This window comes from Euleptes europaea, chromosome 5 (genome assembly GCF_029931775.1).
Source record: "Euleptes europaea isolate rEulEur1 chromosome 5, rEulEur1.hap1, whole genome shotgun sequence".
NCBI classification, from domain to species: Eukaryota; Metazoa; Chordata; class Lepidosauria; order Squamata; family Sphaerodactylidae; genus Euleptes; species Euleptes europaea.
Genome location: NC_079316.1, coordinates 53,571,955 through 53,597,091, shown reverse-complemented (window position 1 = coordinate 53,597,091; position 25,137 = coordinate 53,571,955). Strand labels below are relative to the sequence as shown.

At 40.3% G+C, this 25,137-nt stretch overlaps 1 protein-coding gene across 5 annotated transcripts in view; it reads left to right on the top strand.

Moving 5' to 3' along the window:
* The window catches only part of BTRC (beta-transducin repeat containing E3 ubiquitin protein ligase), a 140,275-nt gene that overhangs the window by 113,604 nt on the left and 1,534 nt on the right, over positions 1–25,137 (top strand). For all 5 annotated transcript variants that reach the window (XM_056849715.1, XM_056849713.1, XM_056849714.1 and 2 more), the window contains 8 exons: positions 4,136–4,232; positions 5,379–5,516; positions 6,053–6,171; positions 8,671–8,920; positions 9,032–9,150; positions 14,685–14,795; positions 16,187–16,265; positions 24,816–25,009. In XM_056849715.1, coding sequence (XP_056705693.1) covers positions 4,136–4,232; positions 5,379–5,516; positions 6,053–6,171; positions 8,671–8,920; positions 9,032–9,150; positions 14,685–14,795; positions 16,187–16,265; positions 24,816–24,977 — 1,075 coding nt within the window. In that variant the 3' untranslated portion in view covers positions 24,978–25,009. The remainder of the gene's footprint in view (positions 1–4,135; positions 4,233–5,378; positions 5,517–6,052; positions 6,172–8,670; positions 8,921–9,031; positions 9,151–14,684; positions 14,796–16,186; positions 16,266–24,815; positions 25,010–25,137) is intronic.

Sequence of the window (25,137 nt, the reverse complement as noted above, 5' to 3'; positions counted from 1 at the left end):
TCCGTAAAGTAAATAAGTGCTAGTGATACCTTGTTTCTATTAATAGCATGGCCTTCAGTGTGGCAAGTTATATTACCTAAAAATGTGTGAGTAGGGATGTGTGCTCGGAAATATTCGGTCTGAATATATACCCCAAAATACTGTATAGGTATATTCAGGTAACTGGAGCAGTGTTCAGGATTCTCAGGAATACTAGTGTCCAGGTCCAATGTATTTCTGGAAATATTCAGGAATATCTGGGGCTGGCATTTTAAGGATCCCAGGCCTATCTTTCCCCCTTTAAGATGTTTCCCAGGCACAGGAAGGTGGCTCCCAGCTGGCACAAGTCTCAGGTGGCTCCCAGAAGAGCTGCAGGTCTGGCTGGCTCCTTCACCTTCCCTCCATCCTTTGTGGGGGTCAGGCCATTTTCCAGGGCCATTTTTTCCTCCCGGTCTTTGTCCCTGTAAGTAGGATGGTGGGGGCACTTTTTCATGGACCCATAGAATTGGACCCCTTTGTCCAATTTGCTTGAAGCGTGGGGGGTCTTTAGTGGACAAGCAGCACTAGCTCCCCTGCAGTTTTTATGTCATTTGGTTGAAAAACAGCTACTCCAGCACCACCACCCCCAATTCCCCCAGGTAAGATGCAGCAGCTTTTTTCATTTCTTGAGTGGTCGGTTGTGTGTAGTATCTTCCCTTCCCATTATTAAGAGAATCTCATGCTGAAATCTAACAAGAATTAGTATCCTTTTTGAATGGAAAGGTAGATGCATTTTCACATGTTATGTGTACAGCTGGTCACTTTGTTTTCCTCAGCAGATTTTTGCAATTGGAGATCAGTTTAATCTTTAGTTATCAATCTCAGAATACAGACCGCTGAAGATAGGCACACCGAAACACCGATTAGTTAATCAGATGGAGCAGTCTTTCCATTATGCAGGACTTGCCCAAGTCTAGAGAAGCTCTGTTAACATTTCATTAGATGCTTCCCTCTCTGGGGTAATCTCCTTAATACATAATTTTCCATCCAAGAGGCCTCCCTAGCATGTTGTCTGTGAGAAAGCTGGTTATGAATGTTTTATAAATGAGACAACAGTGACAGCTAAGGAATTGTAACAGCTATTAAAAAAAATAAAATCACAAACATGCAAGTGCAAATTCCGTTAAGGGTTTTGACATTAACAGTATGCTGTAGTTTAGCAGATTATCAAGACATAATGTTTGAAATTTTTAAAACTTTTAAACTATCTAAACGACAGCTCTTTTTCTAGTACTGACTACTGAAAGTACCTGTTCCAGGGCAGCGTTGAGCAAATGAGACTCAGCATGGGTCACTTATAAAGGGAACAAATCTGTGGAATCCTTGGGTTCTTGCTATGCCACCCCTCCCTCTTCCCCTCTTGCACACTTAATGAAAGACTTCCAAACCTGTGGCAACCCACAGTTTGTTGTTACATCACGTCCACAAATTATGGTTTGCTCTCTTCTCTGCAAACAAGGATGAGGAGGGTACACACAAGCTTGAGGGATTCCCTGGGCTGATCTCAACAGTAGCAAAGCCATGATTAAATCCTTATATTTGAACCATGCCACATCACTGGTTGCTGCATCTCCAGACCTGAAGTAAAGAATAGTCAGTTTCCTGTCAAATACCAACCTTTGTGCTCCAGTAGCATTACAAACCATGTAATGCTTTGAAATTGGTGTTGATTTCCAGTTTGGGTGGCAAACTGGCTACATCATGAGGTCATCTTGTGTTACACACTGGAGTAATATCTGCCACCAACTTACATTTGAAAGACTGCATTTGTGGCTACCGAGGAGCATTACAAATATTCAGAACAAAAATCTGGACTAGGACATACTCTTTCATCTTTGAGAACAGTAGTGTTCCTGTACCATTGTACTTCCTTAACCTTTCCCAATGACCTGTTGAGTTTTTGCTTTGTTTGCAATTACTTACACAGTTCTTTCTGCCCCTAAGTATTGTTTTCCATAGTTAAACAATATGGACCCAGTTAGACCAAGGAGTGAGATCTTTTTCAGCTCTGATGCCATTGAGTTCCACTCGTGCAGTTTTTGGTGGCTCATAGTTTACACACAAAACAGCACACTGGCAAAGTGAGTGGGCCGTAATGGGAATGTTTTGCTTCTGCGCACCTTCAGGATTCTAACAGCAATGTCTTTCCTAAACTTCTTTTCCCCAATACAATGGGGGGGAAATTATACATACCCCTTCTTGCGTCTTGGGAAGTAGGGAATGAAATAATTATGATACGTTCTTGGATAGCAGTTCAGTATTAGAGCTGTCTTTGATTTTCACTAGGGACAAATCACTGTAGCAACAGGAGCATCTCTACATCTGTGTCAGTCTGTAGTGGGTACTGTAGCATAATTATAATGGGATGCTGAGCTACATGCACAATGGGGGAGGATGGTTTACAAGACCATACTGGTAGATTTTGAATCGTGGAGGCTGTTATATTCAGTTGATTCACACACACACAACCCCCCCCCCCCCCGGTAATTTAATATTAAAAAATCTGTCTTTTCCCTCATCATGATTAAATTAATTAATTCAACTAATTTACGGGTTACCAATCTAAGAAGACTGATTTATTTCAGTTACAAAGTAATATATAAATATCCTAATATTATCCTAATGTTTTGTGCTCCATGATTCTTCCAAGCACCGAAAAAACTCCAACAAATTAACATAATAATACAAGAGCCAGTATGGTGTACTGGTTAGAGTATCCGACTATAGGATCCGGGAGACCCAGGTCTGAATCCTCACTCTGCCATGGAAGGTTTCTGGTTGACCTTGGGCTAGTCACAGACTGTCAGGCTAGCCTACCCCAAAGGGTTTTTGTTCGTATAAAATAGAGAACAAAACCCCAAATGCTAGAATACCTGAGCATAACTTGTAAACATGCTGGAAATAAATCATTGGGAATGTCAGTCCTTTGTTTTACAGTTTTGGTTCTTCACAGCAGTAAAGAACTCATGTTTTTGCTGAATAACTTGCCAGATGACATTCTTGTCCCCCACCCCCCAGTCACACTATAGTGTGATGAAGGGAACTTGTTTTGAGGATGGGAGATATGGTGCTGAGTTGCACCCCAGAACAGAGCCACTTAGTCAAGGTGGATAGTGACAGAACTTTTTCCATTGTCTATAATGTAATCTGGGAAATCCAAAGCTAAATTTTGGAATAAAATATTAAGTTTTTACCCTGGTTTGAGTTAGATATAACCATGCAAGAGTCAAACCTTCATTGGGGTCAGGGGGTCTTGAACTGTTGGATCCTGAGCCTTACCCTACACATTCCCAGATGCGCAAGGGAGCTTTCATACTGATGCTTTTCAACAGAATTTCAACATAAGGGAAAGAAGCATAGGGGGAAAAAACTTGTCAGTGTGTATTGTTGAAGTGCAGCAGCAGACAGAAGAGCCGAGAGCTCGCCTAAGCTAAATGCCATGCCTCGGATGCCAGGAGTATGCTCTAAGGCATTTGTGCCCATCTCCGCTTCACAAGGCACATTGCCAGGCTGAAGAATGGTTAGTACACCCATGGTGGGATTTACTAGTTTCCGCACAGTATTTGGTGGCTCCTTAACTTTAGGATGCAGAGTTAATTTTTTGTTGTTGCACAGCAGGAAGTGATTGCAATTTGCTGATGGGTTTTGGGTTGTTGTTGTTTCCCTCCCCCTCCCCTTTTCTTTGACAAAATTCTGGCGTGAGATAAGTGGATTTCACATCAAGGCTAAGTTGAGGAAGAATCCAGTGATGTTTGCTAGAATCAGCAGTAAAATGCACTGCTAATTGCCTACCGTTTTTTGAACAATCATGTTGTGGGGAAGTAGCAGGCTTTTTCAGCCTTCTCCTGTTGCTGTCAGTTTGGGTCCCTCACCACCACCCCATCCCCATTTGCACTTGGGAAGGTTCACCATGTCCCTTTAAAATACAGGGGGGCGGGGGCTCTGTATATGCACTTAGGTGCTTCCTAGTCTATGAATCTGCCACATGTCTAAAGATAGTAGTGTTGGGTGTCAGAGGGTGGGAAAGATGCCCCTCTTAATGTCTCCCAAATCTTTGCACAAAATAAACAGACCAGACAGCTGAATAATCAGTGCTGCTTATTTTGTTTTCTTTTAGGGGGCAATATCTATTTAAAAACAAGCCACTTGATGGAATAGCCCCACCAAACTCCTTCTACAGAGCACTTTATCCCAAAATTATACAGGATATTGAGGTAAGAGCGAGAAAAGAAAATGTTGGAGGCAGTCAGCTTGAGTGGGATGGGAATACTTCACTTGAACTAGTGTTCTTTAGAGTTGCTTCATTCACAACAAATTCCCACACAAATATCACACCCGGTTGTGCCTTCCTACTGCATGTGCAAAGAAGCCATATCTGTTACAGATTATCACTTATGAACTGTCCCTTAAGACTGATGTCATATACCAATCCCATTTATAGTTGGTCTCCCTTTCATTGTAAGTGAACAGTGCTCAGACATTTGGTGATAGGTTACCCTGTCTGCCTGTCTATAAATTCGCATAAAATTGAAGATATATGACCTGGTACAACCTTATTTTCACAATTACAATTCAAATGCACTATAAATCATGAGCATTCAACTTCCAGGTTATCTCTGTTTCCACTTCAGTGCTTACAATGCATTAAATATGACAACTGTTCCACAGAAGCAGTTTCTCATAGTGCCTCGCTCTTGATCGGCAGTTTTGAAACGTCATCACAGTGAATCTTCCCATATCAAAGCTTTCCCTAGTGTAGCTAAGACGAAATCAAGACAATTTATTGGTCAGTGCCATCACTGCCCTTAATGCTGAAGGAGCTTGTTCCAAAGAAAGGGAGTGGAATAAGGCCAGAAGAACATATATTTAGAGTGCGTAAAAGAGCTGGAAGCAAAGGGAGCAGAAATTGTTCTCTAATAGACTTCAGAGATTGACAGTCAACACAGGGGAGATGAACAAATAGTTTGATGGGGAGAAGAGTGGATTTTCACTTTGCTTTTTGACCCACTTACAGTAGAAGGGCTCAGGAGAAGTCACACCCCACTGACAACTAGCTCTGTGTCCTTAGACATGCCTGCCTTCTATGTTGAAGACCTCTGGAATGGATAGCTGGCACTTTTGCCTTCCTAAGAATGTCTTGAAATCCCCTTAGGATTTGCATCACTGTGGATGCTACAGACTGCAGTGGGCGGGGGGTGGGGAGAGTCTGTCCCACTTCTAGCAAGCTCTGGGACTATCTAATAATAAATGGCTTCAGCATTAATGCTGTGTCTGTCGTCCCAGGAGTCTGGCAGGCTTTATTGTTGCAAAATTTCCATGATGATTGTTCCACACTTTATAATTGTTTCTCTCTCCCCCAGACGATAGAATCAAACTGGCGGTGTGGAAGGCACAGCTTACAGCGAATCCACTGCCGGAGTGAAACGAGCAAAGGGGTTTATTGTTTACAATATGATGATCAGAAGATAGTGAGTGGCCTCCGAGACAATACCATCAAGGTGAGAGCTCCCCAGTAGGTGATGGCGAGGGGGAAAGGGGGCAGAGAAAATGTTGTCACAGAAAGAATGTGGCTGTAATTTGATTTAGGGAGGGGCAAAGCAGGAGAGAGAGGTAGTGAGGGTAATCCTTTTCTTCCTGGCTTTGCTTCTTCCTGACTAGGCACACAGGATCGGTCCTTTGCCTCACCCAATCAAGTTTGTTTTTGAACTGCATAGGTTTCCTCCCTCTTTCCTGAAGAGGAATGATAAATCTATATTATCTGCTTCATTTTCTTGCACATTGTTCATTGCTAGCTGTGTTATTGGTCCTTCAGTAATTAAAGTCTTCCTGTTCCCTAATGAGAAGGGTAAAGACTATGTTCATATTAAAAACAGAGATATTAAGGATACATTATATTGCTCCAAAGTGCCTGTGGAATACAAAGTGCATTGCGTGCCACTTAGAAGTTCTGCTCGCCTTAGTAGATAAAATGCTGTGTTGTAGAAAACAAAAGGAGCCAGACTGGCAATACATTCCATTCCCTTTGCCCTCCTAGATCTGGGACAAGAATACACTAGAATGCAAGCGGATTCTGACTGGGCACACAGGATCGGTCCTTTGCCTTCAGTACGATGAGCGGGTGATCATCACTGGATCATCAGATTCCACTGTCAGGTATGCACATCTGGATTTGAGTTCAGTCGTGCAATTTTCTCTGTGCAACCTTCTCTCCCTGTTACCATCTGTGGCCTCTTCCGACTGGCAAGTAGTATTATCACCATCTTAAAAATGGCAGCAGGTGTGGAGTGTGAATTATTAATGGTTTACCAGTACCGAGCGCATTCCTCACTGAATTTGAGTTTTGAACTTTAGGCTACATTGGCATTGGCTACACCCACTATGTGGAAGTGGGGTGGGGATGGGTGGATTTGTTCCCTAAGACCTAGTCAGATTTCACTCTCAAAGCCAAGGAGATTAAAGGCATGCAAAGCCAGTGTGGTACAGTGGTTAGAGTGTCAGATTAGGATCTGGAAGGCCAAGGTTCAAATCTTTATTCTGCCATAGAAGAAGATCACCAGGTCACCTTGGGCCAACCACTGTTTCTCAACCTAACCTACCTCACATGGTTATTGTGAGGATAAATTGGAGAAGGTGACAAAGTTATTGTTGACCACTTCAGGTTCCCATTGGGGAGAAAAGCAGGGTATAAATATCTGAATAAATAAATGGAAAGGAATACTGTTTGTTTTCCCCAAGCTTTCATAGGAATAAGTCTTTAGTCACCAGTGGCAATTTTAAATTTCAGGATTAGCAACATGCATATAAACGTGCTTAAAAATCCCATTAGGCCATGTCGTAATTTAGCAGTACATTAAAAAAAGTTACATTCACTGGAGGATGAAAAAACAATGTATGCTACTCTAAACTCCTTTAAGGAAGGCTCTGATAAAAATGTGATGGATTTCTAAATTATGTTAATTATTCCATATTTATGTACCAGACTTGTGCAGGATTAAATAAATATTTCATATCCTAGGTGCCATTTTTAAAAAAACAAACAAATACCCATGCCACTAAATACCTAAAAAGTTTCCAGACTTATGGCCTAAAATGGGGAGGGTGAAAGAGAGGTAGAAGGAACATAATATTTGGCTCAATTCTTTGCTAGGAATAAATGTCAGGGATCTGGCTCAAAATTAGTAGAAATCAAAAGGAAGAGTGGAATGTGCAGTACTGGCTCAATACATTTTGCTGCCTAAGGCACCAACCACAACTGTCACCCCACTCCCCACTGCTGCTGGCTAGGAGCCAGAGCTAGTCTTCCTTGCCTTTTCACCCCCAGCCTTAAAAACACTGTAACAAGGCATGCTTCCCCAACTCGCGCAATACAGTTCCTTCTCATGAGAATTCAGAATAGGCAACACTGCCAGTTACCATAGTTGCTTGGGTCAAATTATTTACAAGAGGAAGAAATCTTCTAGCAAGCCCTATCAGGTATAAATGGGTTGCCTAAGGATGATGGGGAGAGAGAAGGCAAGGAAGACTAAAGCCTTTTATGCATGGCTGTTTCCCTTACCATCACTCCTCCAACGACTTCAGGTCTTTGTTTTGATTACTCAAGCCATTTCTGACTGTCAGAGGTCACCTTGCTCTCCCCCATGTTTCCCCCCTTTTTCCTGCATTCAGAGACCTGTTTTATCTCAAATTTGAAAACACAGGCAAAACACTAGGAAATGCAGAGGGAGAGCAAGGCAACCTCTGATGGTCAGATGCGTAATCAAAACAAAGACCCAAAGTCATTGGCGGGGTGACCACAAGGGAAACAGCCATGCATAAAAGGCCTAAGTGTTCCAGCTCCCAGACTGAAGTGTGTAGAGATATCTTGGGCTAAGAACTGCAGGAGGTTTCTACCCCATCCACCCCCATTTTTCCCCTGGTAGAGCCAGCCTTGAAATTTTGCCAAAGAAGAGTCTGGGTTGAAGGAGCTATGGGTTAAAAGACCACAGAGGGATGGTGAGCTATCTAGAACACAGGAGACCTGACCTTCTGTAGCTTTTGACCATATTCTTCTCAATAGCCAGCACAACTAAAATGAAGATCTTCAGAAACCAAATTCTAGAGCAGAGACAAGACATTGTATTATACCCACAAGCACAGACATACACTTCCTATAGCAGACGATTCCTTGGTCATTCATCTTGCACCTTCCACACCACTAAATAACCTGTGTGACATTTTTGCTTCTGAAACGCTGTAGCTCTGTTGAAAAAATACAGAAGTCCAATGTGTGATGTTGAACTTGGATTCAAATACCACTTCAGCCACAATTCTCCATGAGCAAATTTCACACTATTTAAAGTTTCAGTTCTAAATATGAATAAGACTGCCGTGCTGCACAGAATTGCTGGCAGGTGGAATAAGGTTATTATTGAAAGGCTTTTTTCATATCAGACTTGCTGCATAAATTACTAATTCAGCAGGTATAAAGATGGCTGGAAAGGCTTATTTAGCATATCTTTTCATGATGGTGTTTGGCATGCTTCTACAGTAAAATCACATTTTCCCCCTGATAATGTACTCAAATATTGGTGGACCCTTGCTCACTAAAAAATAACTCCTCTCCCCCCACCCTTTTCTCTATTTTCATTTTATCCTCTATCCTACACTCTACAGAGTGTGGGATGTGAATACAGGTGAGATGCTGAACACCCTGATCCACCACTGCGAAGCAGTCCTGCACCTGCGCTTTAATAACGGCATGATGGTGACTTGCTCCAAAGATCGTTCTATTGCCGTGTGGGACATGGCCTCCCCAACAGACATCACCCTTCGCAGAGTGTTGGTTGGACACAGAGCAGCTGTCAACGTGGTAGACTTTGATGACAAGTATATTGTGTCAGCGTCAGGCGATAGAACTATAAAGGTGCAAATCTTGGAGATTTCTGGCAAAATCAACAGTATATGTCTTTCTCGCACAAGCCCTGGACTGGTAATAATCAGTCCCTTCCTTTTTATATATGTGTCTCTATTTCAGGTATGGAACACAAGCACCTGTGAGTTCGTGCGTACATTAAATGGCCACAAGCGAGGCATTGCGTGTCTACAGTATAGAGATAGACTAGTAGTGAGTGGTTCGTCAGATAATACAATCAGGTAAGCAGTGCCACATTTGCGCGGAGCATATACTGCCTCTCTTTAGGCCAACCTACAGCTCCTTACAGACACACACATGCATGGTAACGACAGCCTATTATACGTCGGGAGGGAAGTGTTCAAATTCCCTCTCCTGCAGTATGGCGTGGAACGGACCGTTTTACTACTTTGACCTTTCAGTTTACTAAATGTGTGAGACCAGGCCTGAGAGGTAGCTTTATCCAGTGTGAAAGAGGCTGGATGGAGGGCGTACCTAGGAGTTTCAATGAACCACAGACTCTAAGGCCACCTTGAATTCAATAATGTTTAATTTATGTTTTAGTTAAACTTTTGAGGCTTTGCGGGAGTTAGAATATTTTGGAAGGCTCAAGCGTGAAAGTACTCAGTGGGTTCAGGAACAACACGAGCAGTGGACAGCACTGCAAGAAGCATCTTAGCCCCTTTCAGGAACATTCTCAGTAATCCAGATTCTACCCCATGTTTCATTCGTGCTTAAAATGACCACAGACCCAACACCAGAATGAGAAGAAATGAAACACTTGTGTAAAATTGTCTCTTTTTCATCATGGAAAAGCTTCAAAAAGCTCCAAACCCATCCATCAGTCGTTAATCAAACAATTGAGAATAGTATATAATTTAATTTTATATGATTGTTTCATTTAATCTGGACTTTTTAAAGTACAGCTGCCATTGATTTTTTTTAAACTAAAAGCTATAATGGTTGTTTTCTCAAAACGTAGTACATGAAAGAGCTTATTGTGGGCTGTTGTGTAGGATAGTTCCTAGCATGATCCTTTAAATTGGTCTGTGTGTCTACTTAAAGGGCTGGATTTGCAATAAGAGGCTTTTAATCCAGCACCGAATCCTGCTGGGATCTTGCCAACTAAGCTCTTCTCTTATGGTGTTTGGCCTCAGGCTCCATTTGAAACAGGTGGCTAGGAGTCATGGAGTCAGCTTGCTCTCTCTTTATTTGAAACAGTCTAAACCTTAATCCATTATGTATAAGGCACTGAGGATTTTTGAAATGCCTTTCAAATAGTGTCCCTTGGATGGGACTTGATAGCTTTCAGTAGCATGACAGATACCAGTGAAAAACTAAACTAACATTGATTGGTCAGATTTCAGCAAGTTGTAACCAGTGACTTCATATATCTCTCCCATTCCTAGAAAGCCAGTCTTAAGCCCTCTGGCTGTGCTATGGCCATGAGTTTTCTCTACAGAAAACTCAACCTGCTTCCTTGTCCAGTCTTCTTGTTGATATTTACTTTGACAGGAGGTCCAGTTTAAAATGACCAACATAAAGGATCAAGCTAGGAGGAACTCAGTATAATCGCCTGGTACTCTGGTTCTATTTGCATTTTTTTTGTTCTCACAACAGACAGTGTTAGCCCAATGTGTACATTGCTTCAGTTAGGAGTTTCTTTCAGTTAATGGTCATTACCATTTCAGCATCAACTCTCCATTGGGAATGTGTTGACAGCCTTGTTCTAGTTGATGCCATGGGCAATTTAAAAAGCAGATACAGTTGCTGTTGCCAGCCCAAAATTGTAAAGTTTAGTGAGTTTGCTGAAATTTAAAAACTGGTAAGGGGATCCCTTTAGTCCGGCCAGCGGAGGTAGGTCTAATTAATAGTATCGTCTTTCCTCTTCTTTGTGTGTAATTCTTTAGGTTCAAGGTCAGATGTACCAAGCCACCAGTACCCAAATAAAGATACAAAACAAAGAAACAAATCCTTTCGATAAGGGACTTTAGAGGCTGGTAATTGACTGGTATAGCTTTAGAGAAAGCTAGTTACTGAGGGTAATTGCAGTAACATGAGTAATGAAAAACACACAGATCAGAGTGCTGCAGCCGACAATTTAAATAAGAGACATGGGGAATTGTGATGGGGCAGTTGAAGCCATTAACCAATTATCGCCTTCACTCACCAGCTGCATTCTGTTTAACGCCTTGTAAAGATCAAAGGGATTGTAAACAGCACCACAGCTTTGCTTGAAGAAATGCTCACTTTGTGGTGTTGACTTTGAGGTGTGACTAAACCGAAGGCTGATAAGAGCACCAGTATTTGTGGGAGAATTGTGTTTGTTAAATATGGTGAACTTGGGTCAGATGTTCCACTGTAGCAAGAAGCCTGCCTGCTCTTTGGATTTTAAAAAGAAAGATAGACAAACCTATAGTCCTTGCGTAACAACAGAAGCTGTAAATGGGGAAGGCACAAACATCAATAGAATCTGAGCAGGAAACAGTTAAACATTACAGGGCTTAGAAAAACAACTACAATACCATACATAGCAATAACCAGCAAATATAAATGTCAATATGGTTATAAATTTAAAGAAGAATACAATTACTTTTATGCTTACACTGAATAAAATCCTTGTGCTAGAATTTTGCAGAGGTTGGCAGTACATCCCAGCAGAGTCCAGGTTGGGTAGTATTCAAAACAGGCCTATGTGCTTCTCAGGGATGGTGCTGAAAATTTTGATGAGGTGTCCTTTTCTTCAGTTCCTGTTGTGTCAGTCAAATGTGGATTGTGGACCCACTGGGCAGGGACTGCATAACTGCAGTGTTCTGTACAGCACCTCACACTGTTGGGGCAAAAGAAGTGTTTGGCAGTAAGGTATATGGTAATGGTGGAACTGCTAAATAAATATGTACTTGGTTTTTTGTTTACTGGAAAGAACAATGTGGTTATATCTCAGAGGCTTAGCACTGAAATTTTCCAAAGTGGTATTGAATTAAAACTATGTTACTCTTCCGTAGCTGGCCAGGAATGAGCAGTAGCTAGAAAACCAGTTTTTCCTCCTCGATAGTGCAGTCCCTATTGCAGGGGTAACAGGAGTGATCAGGATGCAAGGCAAGGCTTGGAGTAAAACCATTGTGATGCCACTAAAACCGATATAATGACAAAATCTATGCAATACCATGTCAGACCAACCAAAATGACACAAAACAGAGTGCAAGCTTTCAAGTTCTTCAGAACTTTTTTCCAAATATACTTACATATGCTGACTTCACATATTATGCTGGTAACATCCATTTTTGTTTGGGGAGGAGAGCCACGCTGGCTCTCTAAACATGGACATAGTCAGCTGCAATTATAACTGCCCTTAAGGTGAAGGTTAAAAAATCAGCCTGTAAGATACTGGAACTTCTTCACGTAAACCTCTTTCCACACAGAAACACATGGTTCTCCTCCTTATGAGCAACCTTCTTTCTATTCCAGTGGAAAATGGGCCTTTGCGTGCCAAAGAATGGAATTTCCATTGCAAGTTTAGGACAAACTAGACATTAAAGTGGCAGACACATGTGTAACGTCAAGTGTTCACTGAAGTTATATGTGGAAGGAGGAGGGCTGGCAGAGAGAGCTAAGCCCTCCTTCCACCTACACCCCCCCCCAAAAAAAACCCTTCTGCTTTAGCCATTTCTTTTTACTTGGTCGGTCTCCAAGACTGAAAGATAATCAACTACGGAAGAAAAGTGAATGAGAGCTAAGCAGTTTTGAAGGGAGGGAGAACTTTCGTCTCTACCATTCTGTGCTTTAAATCCTCTCACTTTAGCATGGCCAGAATTGACACTGCCATGACATCAAGTTTGATTCTTAGCTGCAGTCCTTGTGTGTGTGTGGGGGGGGATTAAGTAATCCAGGCAAAAATGTGGAGACCATGAACCTTAAAGCAATAATTTATTTTTTCAAGAAGTATTTTAAACCATCGCTCCAGCTAAAGCTTCTCAGTGCAATAAATAAAACAATATCAGTCAAGTCAATTAAATAAGGAATATCATGCACCAAGTAGCAGGCCTTCAACACAGAACAATGCCAGTCAGTGTAGAAATGAATATATTAAAATGTATAAAGGAAAAACTGGGTGGGAGAAATTGTGGTACGGTGAAGTAGCCGGTGGGAGGCTTGTTAGGAAGAGAATTCTACCAGTACAGGGCCACCACACAATAGGCCCTGCTCTGCACACTAATTTCCTGTGGATGCAGGACTCTGATCTCCATGAACAACTTGTATGTTGAGGATTTTTTGACTGAATGACCAGCACCTTCATTTAGGTCCAGAAGCAAAATAACAAACACTGTCGCTGGTACAAATTGGTGTAATGCATTCCTTATTACCTGTTTCAGTTATAACCAACAGCTACAATCTGCACTGATTAGACTGCAGGGGTAATTCAGTGTACAGTGCATTGCCGTAATCTACAGCTGATCCATGCAGCAGTAATCAAAACATGCAATTACTGTAATATGCTTTATATGGAGCTGCCCTTGAAGTCCACTCAGAAACTGTTGATGTAGAATACAGCAGCCCATTCATTATCACATGCTGGCTGCGTGGAACATACTACTCTCATTTTATGGTCACTCTGGGTCAAGAAACATGTAGACAACCAGTAGAGTGATCATAAAATGAGAGTGCCTTGTGGAACAGTCTCCCAGATGAACTAAGGTGGAATTCATCCCTCTAGCATTTTCATAAGGGGCAGTAAGTCCAAATCCTTTAAGAGAGCTTTTGGGGCTATTTGAACGTTTTACAGTGTTACAATTTAGAGGGCAGGGATCAGTAAATGTTTATCACAGAATCATAGAGTTGGAAGGGGCCACAAGGGTCATCTAGTCCAACCCCCTGCACAATGCAGGAACTTCACAACTACCTCCCCTCCCACACCCCCAGTGACCAGTGACCCCTACTTTGTGTCCAGAAGATGGCCAAGTTGCCCTCCCTCTCATCATCTGCTTAAGGTCATAGAATCAGTATTGCTGACAGGTGGCCATCTAGCCTCTGCTTTAAAACCTCCAGGAAAGGAGAGCTTACCACCTCCCAAGGAAGTCTGTTCCACTGAGGAACCACTCTAACTGTTAGAAAATTCTTCCTAATGTCTAGACGGAAGCTCTTTTTATTTAATTTCAACCCGTTGGTTCTGGTCCGGCCTTCTGGGGCAGCAGAAAACAACTCGGCACCACCCTCTATGATTTTATGATTTATTAAACTTACTGGCTCTTTTTAATTATTGATTGTCCTTGTATTCTGTTGTTTAAAATGATTTTGTTTGGTTATCCGCCTTGGGTCTGAGCTGTCTGGGAGAAAGTTGGGCCTATAAATATTTTAAATAAATCACTCTGAGAGGTGATCAAGATGTGGTTGACAGAAGCAGGGTCTATGTCCTCTGAGAAACTGATGTAACTTGGGAGGGGGGAAACCCTCTCCTTCAAAGAGAGCGTAACCCAATCCAGAAGAGGCAGTCTTACTCTACTTCAAGATTGTGTGGGCCCCTGTCTCTCTTTCTGTTTTGTCTGGATTCTCCTATGGATTGTTAGCCTTCATCCAGTCCAAAACACCATGCAAGCAGTGAGTCAGAGGCAGTAAAGAAAAATAGTTGGGTTAGAGTTTGGATTCAGAAGGAAAGTGAGCATTTGAAAGTCCTTCCAGCCCTTGGTTGAGTCAGGTAGGTTTGATTAAAAACTTGCATTTCTCATGAAAAATTTCAAACCGCTACATAATGGCAGTTGTTTGATTTGTCTTCACCCAGGTTATGGGACATCGAGTGTGGGGCATGTTTGCGGGTCCTAGAAGGCCATGAAGAGTTGGTGAGATGCATACGCTTTGATAACAAGAGGATAGTCAGCGGGGCATACGATGGGTAAGAATTGGGGGAGGACTGGTCTCTCTGTTTCCTCTCTCAACCCACTCTACACCACATTTTCTGTGATTCATGCACCGAATACTGGAGCGTGAGAAGCACTTTATGGGACCAGCACCCTACTGTTATCAAGGAACTTGTCTGCAATTTGTTTTTATTTTTTTAGTGGAAGTCAAATTTTCCCCATTCAGTTACAAAATTTGGAAGGAGGAAATACCTATAGTAATGTAAGCAGGAAGGAATAAAATATCTGCAGGTCTTGGCCAAACTGTATCACTTACTGCCTGCCATAATAATCAAGCTTGCTGTTCACTTGACCTCATGTCATTACAGGAACAAGTTCTTCCAACCCTCCTGTTAGATTGATTACCTCTTATCTGGGAACAAATTCATTGATCTTTTTTTAACTCTCCATTAGAAAAAGGAGATATGGGTAGACACACTTTTAGTCATTGTGGAAATCCAGTCCAGTTATGAACAAACCTGCTTTACCGTTTATGTTTCTATTGTACATGTCTGTTTCTTCTTTGTACAAGAACACATGCACATCTCATATTCTTCTTTGGCACCATGTACCTTAGCTAAGCATAAGTGCAAACAGTGAGTACAACAGAGATTCAGAGTACTTGAAGCTAGTCTGCCTCCTTCCCATCTTCTTATATTTGAACTTCTGTGCCCATCACCTGCTCACTTACAGAACTATTTGTGGTGTTCTGGTTCAAATTTATTATGGACTCTGCAGAATGAAAACTGTCCGTTCAGAATTGGCCAGCCATCATGGCAGGCTGGCTGCTGTACTCATTTACCTTCACAGTGCACCTTTCCCCAAGCAGAAAGAAGAATACAACTGCAATAAGACAAGAGATTGAAAATACAATTTGGGAAAAGACAGTCTCTTGGTTGTATTGTGGCCAGGCTGTTTAAGAATTTGAGGATAAGAAATACTTCCACAAACAGAATGTAACTGTAGGTGTAAAGTGCCACAGGTTAGGAGGCAGGCTGAACCACAGCAGTCACCAAGCATTTCAAGAAGGGGCTGGAAGGTTAGGTGTACATTTGATCATGTCACATTTACACTGCTGCCTCCTTGCTTCGAAGTCACAGTATAATACAGAGTAACCTTTCTCATTGCTTCTTCTTTAGTCAATGTCGCCGCTTTAGTTTTGAGTTGATTTTTCTGTCACCATATACTTTCCACCTCCATCAAGATCACTAAGCTCTACACAGGAGAGAATGGGGGAATCGAGTTGCAAGGCTTAAATTATTCTTTTTGCCCCTGAACTGGATTTATCATCTGAGTTGTGTTTGATGGCTAACTTCAGATCTCAGAAAGTGTTTGCTTTCCCTCCAGTGGGATCTTGATTACCTCTCTTTCTTTCTTTTGTCATCAGGAAAATTAAAGTGTGGGATCTGGTGGCTGCCCTGGACCCTCGTGCCCCTGCTGGAACTCTCTGCCTACGCACTCTTGTGGTAAGAGCCTTCAGTTGCTGAGTGGCTGTATGAGGGATTTGTTATGCCATTAGTATGTAATGAAATCTTAATGGTTTGGCAAAGAACAGTTGCCACCAATACAATATGGCTCTCCTCTATCACTGAGATCCATTTAAGCCTGGATCTAAGGAGAATACTCACAACGGTTTAGAATTCAATTTGGTTCCACTGCAAGAGAGAAAAAAATTCTGGTTCAAGTGAGTTTATAACAAAATCGGAGAAGGTGGTAATACTGCTCTTCTCTTCATTGCCTGCATTGTGTAGATTTTGCCACTGCATTTTTATAATTATACACAAAGTAGAGAAAATTTAGAGGGTAAAGACAATGGATTGCATTTGACTGCACTGCTCAGCTAGACCTGGCCCATCTACCAATGCAAGTCACATCCTGCTAATTCAAGTCATTCTCCAGTGGTGGGACACACCATGCACTAACAAAGAATGCTGCCCTTAGCTGAGTGTAGGTTGCAACCTAGTAAAGTTAATATCGTATAGTTCATAGGAACTTTTTTTTTACCATGAGGGTGATTGTCTACTTAGTCTTTCCACTTCTATGTCCGGTATGTTCTTAACTTCCCGCTGTCAGAAGGATGCAGTTCTGCTTCTTCTACAAAGAGCTTCTGCTAGATATAATTGTGTTTCTTTAAAAGGTTGTAGGAACATGGCCACTTTGGCTGTGCCTTGCTGATACAGCAGACAAAATGAGGAAAGCTGTGTAGAATTTGTTGGGAATTTATAAGGTTCTAGGCAGTTGGTGGTAATTACTCCTAAGTTAACTGTGCCTATGCTTGCGCAAAGCCTGGGTGGTGGATCTGCTGCTCATGGCTAAGTCTGAGACATAAGGCCTAAGGCTTCGCTGCCTCTTAAAGGTCTTTCAGAGCTAAATCAGACAGAATGCTGGAAGATCCATGATTTGATCTCCTGTGTGTTTTATAATAGATAGCAAGTCTAAGAAACCCCAATTCAGGCTGGGGAGAGGGGTTTAATTCTTTACTCTTATGCCATTTTTCTGAGGCCAAAGAGCTTCAATAGCTGATATTTTCTTGGGGAGGACTTGCCGTCCAGGGGCTTAGCCCTGCCCCCAGCTGCTTATCTGTAAAAGGACTTGAAATCTAGTAGCGTTTCATGAATTACTGGTTAATTGTTCAGGTTTTTTCACATTTTATTAGTTTAGTTTATTAGATTTATACCCCACCCTCCCCAGGCAGAGCCAGGCTCAGGGCGGCTTCACAACATAATAAATATACAACATAATTAACTTTAAAATATTAAAACATATAATTTAAAATCCTAGTCTTGTTTCTGATAATTTCTAGATGGAATCCAAGGCTACGTAATCTCTTCCTATAGGTTCAGCTGATCTTAATATGTAAAATAGGTCCAAGATGATAATAGGGAGACCGACAGCAGCTGAGAGGTCACAGGTCCGTGGGTAGAAAGGAAGGAAACCAGGGACAGGAAAAAACCAAAGGAAAAGAAAGGGTGTGTGTGTGTAAAGTGCCGTCAAGTCGCAGCCGACTTATGGCGACCCCTTTTGGGGTTTTCATGGCAAGAGACTAACAGAGATGGTTTGCCAGTGCCTTCCTCTGCACAGCAACCCTAGTATTCCTTGGTGGTCTCCCATCCAAATACTAACCAGGGCTGACCCTGCTTAGCTTCTGAGATCTGATAAGATCAGGCTAGCCTGGGCCATCCAGGTCAGGGCAAAGAAAGGGAGGGAAAAGGAAAGGGAGGGAAGAAAGGTTAAAGAGCCCAGCCACAGGACCTCCGTCTTTGATAGGTTCAATTTCAGGCAGCTCTGATTCAACCATCCTACCACAGCCTTCAGGACACCTAGCCAGATTTTCCGGAATGACATCCGGCTGGCTGTCCATCAACAGATACAGCTGGTTGTCATCTACAAACTGATGGCAACCCAGCCTGAAACACGTGACTAGCTGGGCACGTATAGATGTTAAGGAGCATTGGGGATAGGATCACCCCCTGTGAGACTCCACAGTTGAGATTTATTAGGATTCTTGGTGTTTGTTAGCCACGTTAGGTGTTCTTTTTGAACAGAGAGGCAAGATATAAATATATTAACTGAATATTTGCCCTGTTGGGGGAAACATACAGATTGCCTACAGAGGGTGTCTGTGTATTTCCTCAGTGAGTGGGGCAAATAGTCTCTGAGAGGGGACTTTTGAGATAAGGAAACCCCTTTCACACTTTTACAGCCGCTAATTTACACAGATGAGAGAGCCACATGCTGGAGAGCCGGTTACAGATTTTACAGCATCTCATTTGGTTTGGCCTTCATGCTCTTAGCCTAGAAAGGGCGGGCAGCAACATTTTTGAGGCGTTGAAGGGCATCCTGCTTTTCTTGTTCTCCTCACTGCCTGAAATTAAGCCTGACTGCACAATTAACATAGCATTCCTCGTGCTGTTTTATGTTCAGTTTCCAGAACGCAAGCGAAAAGTCCACACAACTACTCTTCATGGTACATAAGAGCCCTGCTGCATCAGATCATGGATGCATCTAGCTGAGCATCCTGTTTCCCGCCCTGGTCAGCAGATTTTCTGGGAAGCTGGCAAGCAGGGCATGAAGGCAATGGCCATCTCCCACTGTTTGTCCCTCAGCATCTAGTATTGAGAGGTGTACTGCCTTTGATTATGGAGATCCTATTTAGTAGTCATGGCTACATGGCTTTAATACCTCATTAATTCCATTAATTTATCCTCCAGTGTACTTCTGTGTGGCAGCTCCATTACTCAGATCATGCCCTGTTTAAGGTGCCATCTTGTAGGTGTACTCAAAAGTTATCTGCCCAGACAAAAGCCTGCTGTGCAGTGTGTTCTGTGTGGTAGATTGGCCTTCCCGAATACCTCAAGGTGGCTCCTCTTTGCTGGTATTCAAGCACCGCTGTAAGATGGAATTGTTCAGAAGAGCATTTCCAGAGTAGCAGCTGTTTTGATGTCTAAGTTGGCTTCATATTGTGATCTCTAGTTGCCTGAAGTAATTTTAATGTTGTATTTGTTGATTTTAATGATGTTATATTCCGGTTATGTATTTTGATTGACATTGCAGTTCATCTCCCTGGAGGTGAGGTGGTTACATAACACCTTAAAGAAATCTGTCTGGTCCTCATTGTATGCTTGCAGCCATCACAGCAACTTGTGGCTGTGTATTCTGTAAGTTAATATGTGTTGTACAAAAAGGTACTTCCTTTTTCTCTGTCCCAAATCTGTTACCAGTCCCTTATGAGAGAAAGCAAACATGTTCGCCTCACCATTTATAATTTCAAACATGTTCGCCTCACCATTTATAATTTCATAATCTATCTCCAGTACTTCCCTTTACATTTTTTCTGAAGGAACAGTAGCTGAAACAGTTAAGCAGGAGGTCTATAGATGGTATTATGAATTCTAGGCCTCTGTCCTTTAAAGCCTTCCTCGCCAGGTCTGTTCCTTAACAGCTCTTGGCACTGGTGCGTGTGTGTGGGGGGGGTGACCCCAGAAATGAGCCTTTAAGTATATTGTCTTGGTTACTTCTGTTGTTTGTTAAACAGGTAAGTATTTTATGGGGAGAAATACACACTTGCAAGGCACTGTTCACTCTCTAAATTCTAAAATGCTATCACATACTCCTTTTTATTATTTTTTATTTTTTTGAATATAAAACAAAACAAACAAAAAATATAAAATAACATACATAAGAGTACATACCAATTGATTTAACTACATGGTACCGTAAAAATTCCGAAATTATTAGTACTCTTAAAACCCACCACCCACCTTGTTACAGTGACCCATCACCAGACTTCCAGAGAAGTGTGTTAACAGTTTACAAATATTTCAATACTAACAATAATAAAAGATTAAACACATTTATTTCTATAACTCATTAACTATAACAGTAAAATTCATTTTTGCCAGTTTATCTCAATATGTGGCGGCCTTCACCCATGTTTTCTTAAATTCTTCCATATCTTTTCCATGTAGGAAATCAGTTAATATGGCCATCCGCATATAAATCCGTAATTTCTCTCTCCAGTCCTTAATTGAAGGTTTATTTGTTTGCTTCCAGGTTTTAGCTATTGTAATTCTTGCAGCTGCAAAATTGTATTGACATATGACTCTATCACATTTTTCCATTTTTACTTGGGGGATTCCTAATAAACAAAAAGCCGGATCCTTTTTAACTTTTATGTTAACCAAGTTGTTGGTTTCTTTCATTACTTTTCTCCAAAAACTTTTTATTTTTTTACACAACCACCAGGCATGCATAAAGGTTCCCTTTTCAGTTCCACATTTCCAACATAAATCCGAGTCCCCTTTTTTCATTTTGCTTATCAACACGGGAGTTATATACCACCTTAAAAACATTTTATATAAATTCTCTCTAATTTCATTGGTAATTGTAAATCTATATTCTTTTTTCCAAAGATTCTCCCAGGTTTCCAAATCAATATTATATCCTAACTCCTGCATCCATTTAATCATCAATGGTTTAATTTTTTCTTGATTTAAATTTACTTCAATTAATAATTTATAGATCCTATCAGTTCTTTATTTCCTTTGTTCAATAGAATTTCTCATTTGGATTTATCTTTACTGAATCCTATTATCTTATCTTTATTAAATATATCTTTTAATTTATAATACATAAACCAATCTTGAATTTTAAGCTCTTCTCTACTCCTCAAAGACCACTCCCCTTCCTTATTCTCCATGATTTCCCTATATATTCCCATATCCATATTTAATTGTATACCTCTTTTCATAAATGCTTCTACAGGATTAATCCAACCTAGCGTTTTATTTTCCAGGAATCTTTTATATTATCTAACAACATGAGAATTAAATTCTTTATTAACTCTATCTTTTCCATACCATAAGTAAGCATGCCATCCAAAATGCAAATTAAATCCTTCCAATTCCAATAATTTAAAATTGTCTAATAGAATCCAATTCTTTAACCACACAAAACAGGATGCTTCGTAGTACATTCTTAAATCCGGTAGCCCCGTGCCTCCAGTTTCCTTTAATTCAATTAAATTATTATATGCTATTCTATGCCTTTCTTTACCCCATAGAAAATTTAAGATATCTTTCTTCCAACTTTTAAAAATGTGTACTCCTTTTATAATTGGTAGAGTTTGAAAAAGAAAAAGCATTTTAGGTAATACCATCATTTTAACTACTGCGATTCTACCCCATAACGATAATGGTATTTTTCCCAATTTTTAAAATCTACAAGAATTTGTTGCCATAATTTAATATAGTTATTTTGGAACAAATTAAGATTATTTGATGTTAACCATATACCCAAATATTTTATTTTATGTTCAATACTACTAAAACCTCTTTTCTGCTAATTCTTGTTGTTGTGATAGAGTCATATTTTTAACTAATAACTTAGTTTTATGTCTGTTTATCTTAAAATCTGCAAGCTTTCCGTAAACCTCCACAATTTTATTCCAGTTATCAATTTGACAAATAGGGTTAGTCAAAAAACATACAAGATCGTCTGCGTATGCTTTTATCTTATGGTTTCTCCCAAATTGAATTCCAATTAAATCTTGAGAATGTCTCATCTTTTTCAATAAAACCTCTAACACTAAAATATATAGCAAAGGTGAAAGAGGGCAACCTTGTCTAGTGCCCTTTTGTATTTCGAAATATGGTGATAATATACCATTAATCAACAAACCATTAATCAACAAACTAGCTGATTGATGTGTATATATTTTTTCAATAGCTGTCTTAAAATTTACTCCCAAACCCATATGTTCTAGTACCTTCTTCATAAATTTCCAATTCACATTATCAAAAGCTTTTTCGGCGTCCAAAAATATCATAGCCACAGGAGTTTTATCTTGATTCTGCATATTCCAACAGATCTATTACCATTCTAACATTTTGACTGATCAGTCTCCCTAGTAAAAAAACCCAGTTTGATCTTCATATATAACGTGGTTTAAAACCCTTTGTAATCTGAATGCTAAAATGGAAACAAAAAGTTTATAGTCATTGTTCAATAATGAAATGGGTCTATAATTTTTCACTTCTAACAAATCCGAATTAACTTTTGGTATTAAAACTATATGTGCCTGTTTCCAAGTTTGGGGAATAGATCCATTCTGCAAACAAGAGTTCATTACTTTTAATAGGTGTGGGGATAGTTGATCTTTAAAAGTTTTATAGTAACATGCTGTAAAACCATCCGCCCCTGGTGATTTGTTTAATTTGCTTTTACCTATAGCATCTTTTAGTTCCTCCATGGTTATCATGGAGTCTAATAATTCCCTATTTTCTTGTGATAATTCTTCCCAGTCAAATTGATTCAAATAAGCATCCATTTCTTTCTCTGAAACTGGATTTTTCTTATATAAGTTTGTATAATAATCTACAAAGACTTCCATAATTCTTTGTTTATCTATTATTGTTTTGCCCTCCTTCTTAATTTTCAATATTGGTGCTTTTTTATCCTTGTGTTTAAGCTGCCAAGCTAACAACTTACCCGGTTTATTAGCATGTTCAAAAAATCTCTGTCTAGTAAACATTATTTTCTTTTCAATTTCTGAGGTTAATAAAAATTCATATTGAAGTTGGAGCTTTTTAAAATTATTTATCTGTTCCTGTTTAAACAATTTGTCTTGTGTTTTTCTTAATTGTCTTTCTCCTTGTCTGATTTCTTCTAGTATTTTTTTCTTTTGTGTCTCCCTCTCTTTAAACCATCTTGTATTTTGTTGAATTAAGAGTCCTCTAAACACTGCTTTGCCAAACTACCTGCTTTGCCAAACTACCTCGTCAGATGTTCCCTTGTCTACATTGTTAGAAAAAAAAAATTATATCTATTTTTAATTTGTCTACTATTTTTTAATTTTTTAATAAAAATTCATTTATTGACCAAGGTCTATTTTTCCTATCTCCTAATTTAACTGTAACTGAAACCGCATTGTGATCTGATAACACCCTGGGCACGATCTCTGCATTGTCCAACATGTTTATTATTCCTTTGGAAAGCCATAGCATATCTATTCTCGAATGGGTAAGATGTCTAGATGAAAAATACGTATATCCCTTTTTATTACCATTGACCAATCTCCAAATATCAAACATTTCCCATTGATCTATAAGATCATTAAAAATACCCGGTAATTTACCTTCAGAGTTTCCCTTTTTTTTTCTTTGCAGATCTATCTAACTTAGGTTCCATTACCCTGTTAAAGTCCCCCAAATCATTTTTTCTTTGGCATGTTCAGCTAATATTGACGCCAAGTTATTATAAAATTATTTTTGGTTTATATTAGGTGCATATATACCCACCAACAATACTCTTTGAAAACCACATACAATTTCTGTTAACAGGATCCTCCCCTTATCATCTTTATATATAATCTTAGGTTCCAATACCAAAGGAATATACATAGCTATTCCATTTATTTTTTTCTGTTTGTTAAAAGATGTAAAAAGTTTTCCAAATTTTAATTGTTCCAACCGTGATATATCCTTTGGTAAAATATGTGTTAGCCTTTGTATTCCCACCGATGTATTAAGAGTTTGAAACTTATAAAAAATACTGTTCGCACTTTGTTTGCCCCCTTTAGCTGTGAAGACCTCTTCCAACCATTTTTTAGCCGTAGTATCCCAAAACCCTTTTAAAGCGATGTTTTTTATAACATTTCCAAACTCTTGATACATCGCTGGGAATACCTAGTGCGGTAACAGCCTATGTTAGCCTTTAAGGTGCTGCTAGACTCTGCTACAGACAGACTAACATGGCTACCCATTGTGATCTAGTTACATATGATGCATCTAATTCTTCCTAGTGTATTTCACTCATAAAATGTAGAAGGTTTGGGGGCTTTTAGTGGGGACATGAGTTCTTGAAAGAGAGGAGACGACTAGGGATGGTCTGGACTTTACATGCATCAGAAAAATAAGTTGCATAGTATAGATACAGGCCTCTTCTCTAATCCAGTACAAATTTCTGAGGCTTCTGTTCACATCTTGTTCTTTATAGTCTCTGCAGGCTCACGTATAGATTCTGTGCTGGCAGAGAGCATCCTTTGGAATTTCCTAGAGACAAAGCCATAAGATTGGTGGCAAAGCACCTTCTCCTCCCACCCTCATGGGGAAGAAGCAACAATATGCATACCTGGAGAAGCAGGGTGGCATGATCCCAGTTAGTTCTCTTTCAACCACAGCAGCATCGCTGAAAGCTTTCTCCTGTTATTCAGTGGGCGAGGCCTGCTTTTTCATTCTATTATCTATGTCTGTTCTTCTTATTTCATTATTCAGTTTTCTTCTTTGAGGTTTTGTGGTTAATTTCCCTTAGGATCTTCCCACACATTTCTGAGCTTGTGCATCTGTGGCTCTTTACAACTGAGTGACTATATTCAAAAATACATTCATCATTTAACTTTGTAAGCTATGGATAAGGTCTAAACAGAACTTGCAGTTGACTAGCATTAAACTTTCGGCAATTCCAGAAATATGATCTGCATTGGACTCATCTTTCTTTCTTCCCTCTCCCCATCTCAGGAGCATTCTGGCCGAGTTTTCCGGCTCCAGTTTGATGAGTTTCAGATTGTCAGCAGTTCACATGATGACACCATCCTCATCTGGGACTTCCTGAATGATCCAGCTACCCAAGCAGAATCAACCCGCTCCCCCTCCAGAACGTATACTTACATCTCCAGATAAATAGCACTACACTGTACCTCACACTTGCACAGGTAAAAACAAAGAACCCTCGGATGCTACAGTTTGTTTGTATGGGGGGGGGGCTATAAATGGCCAGGTAGTTCTCTGCTTCCTACAAGAAATTGGGAGGCCTCCTTCATAGCTTAATAGCCAGCCCAAA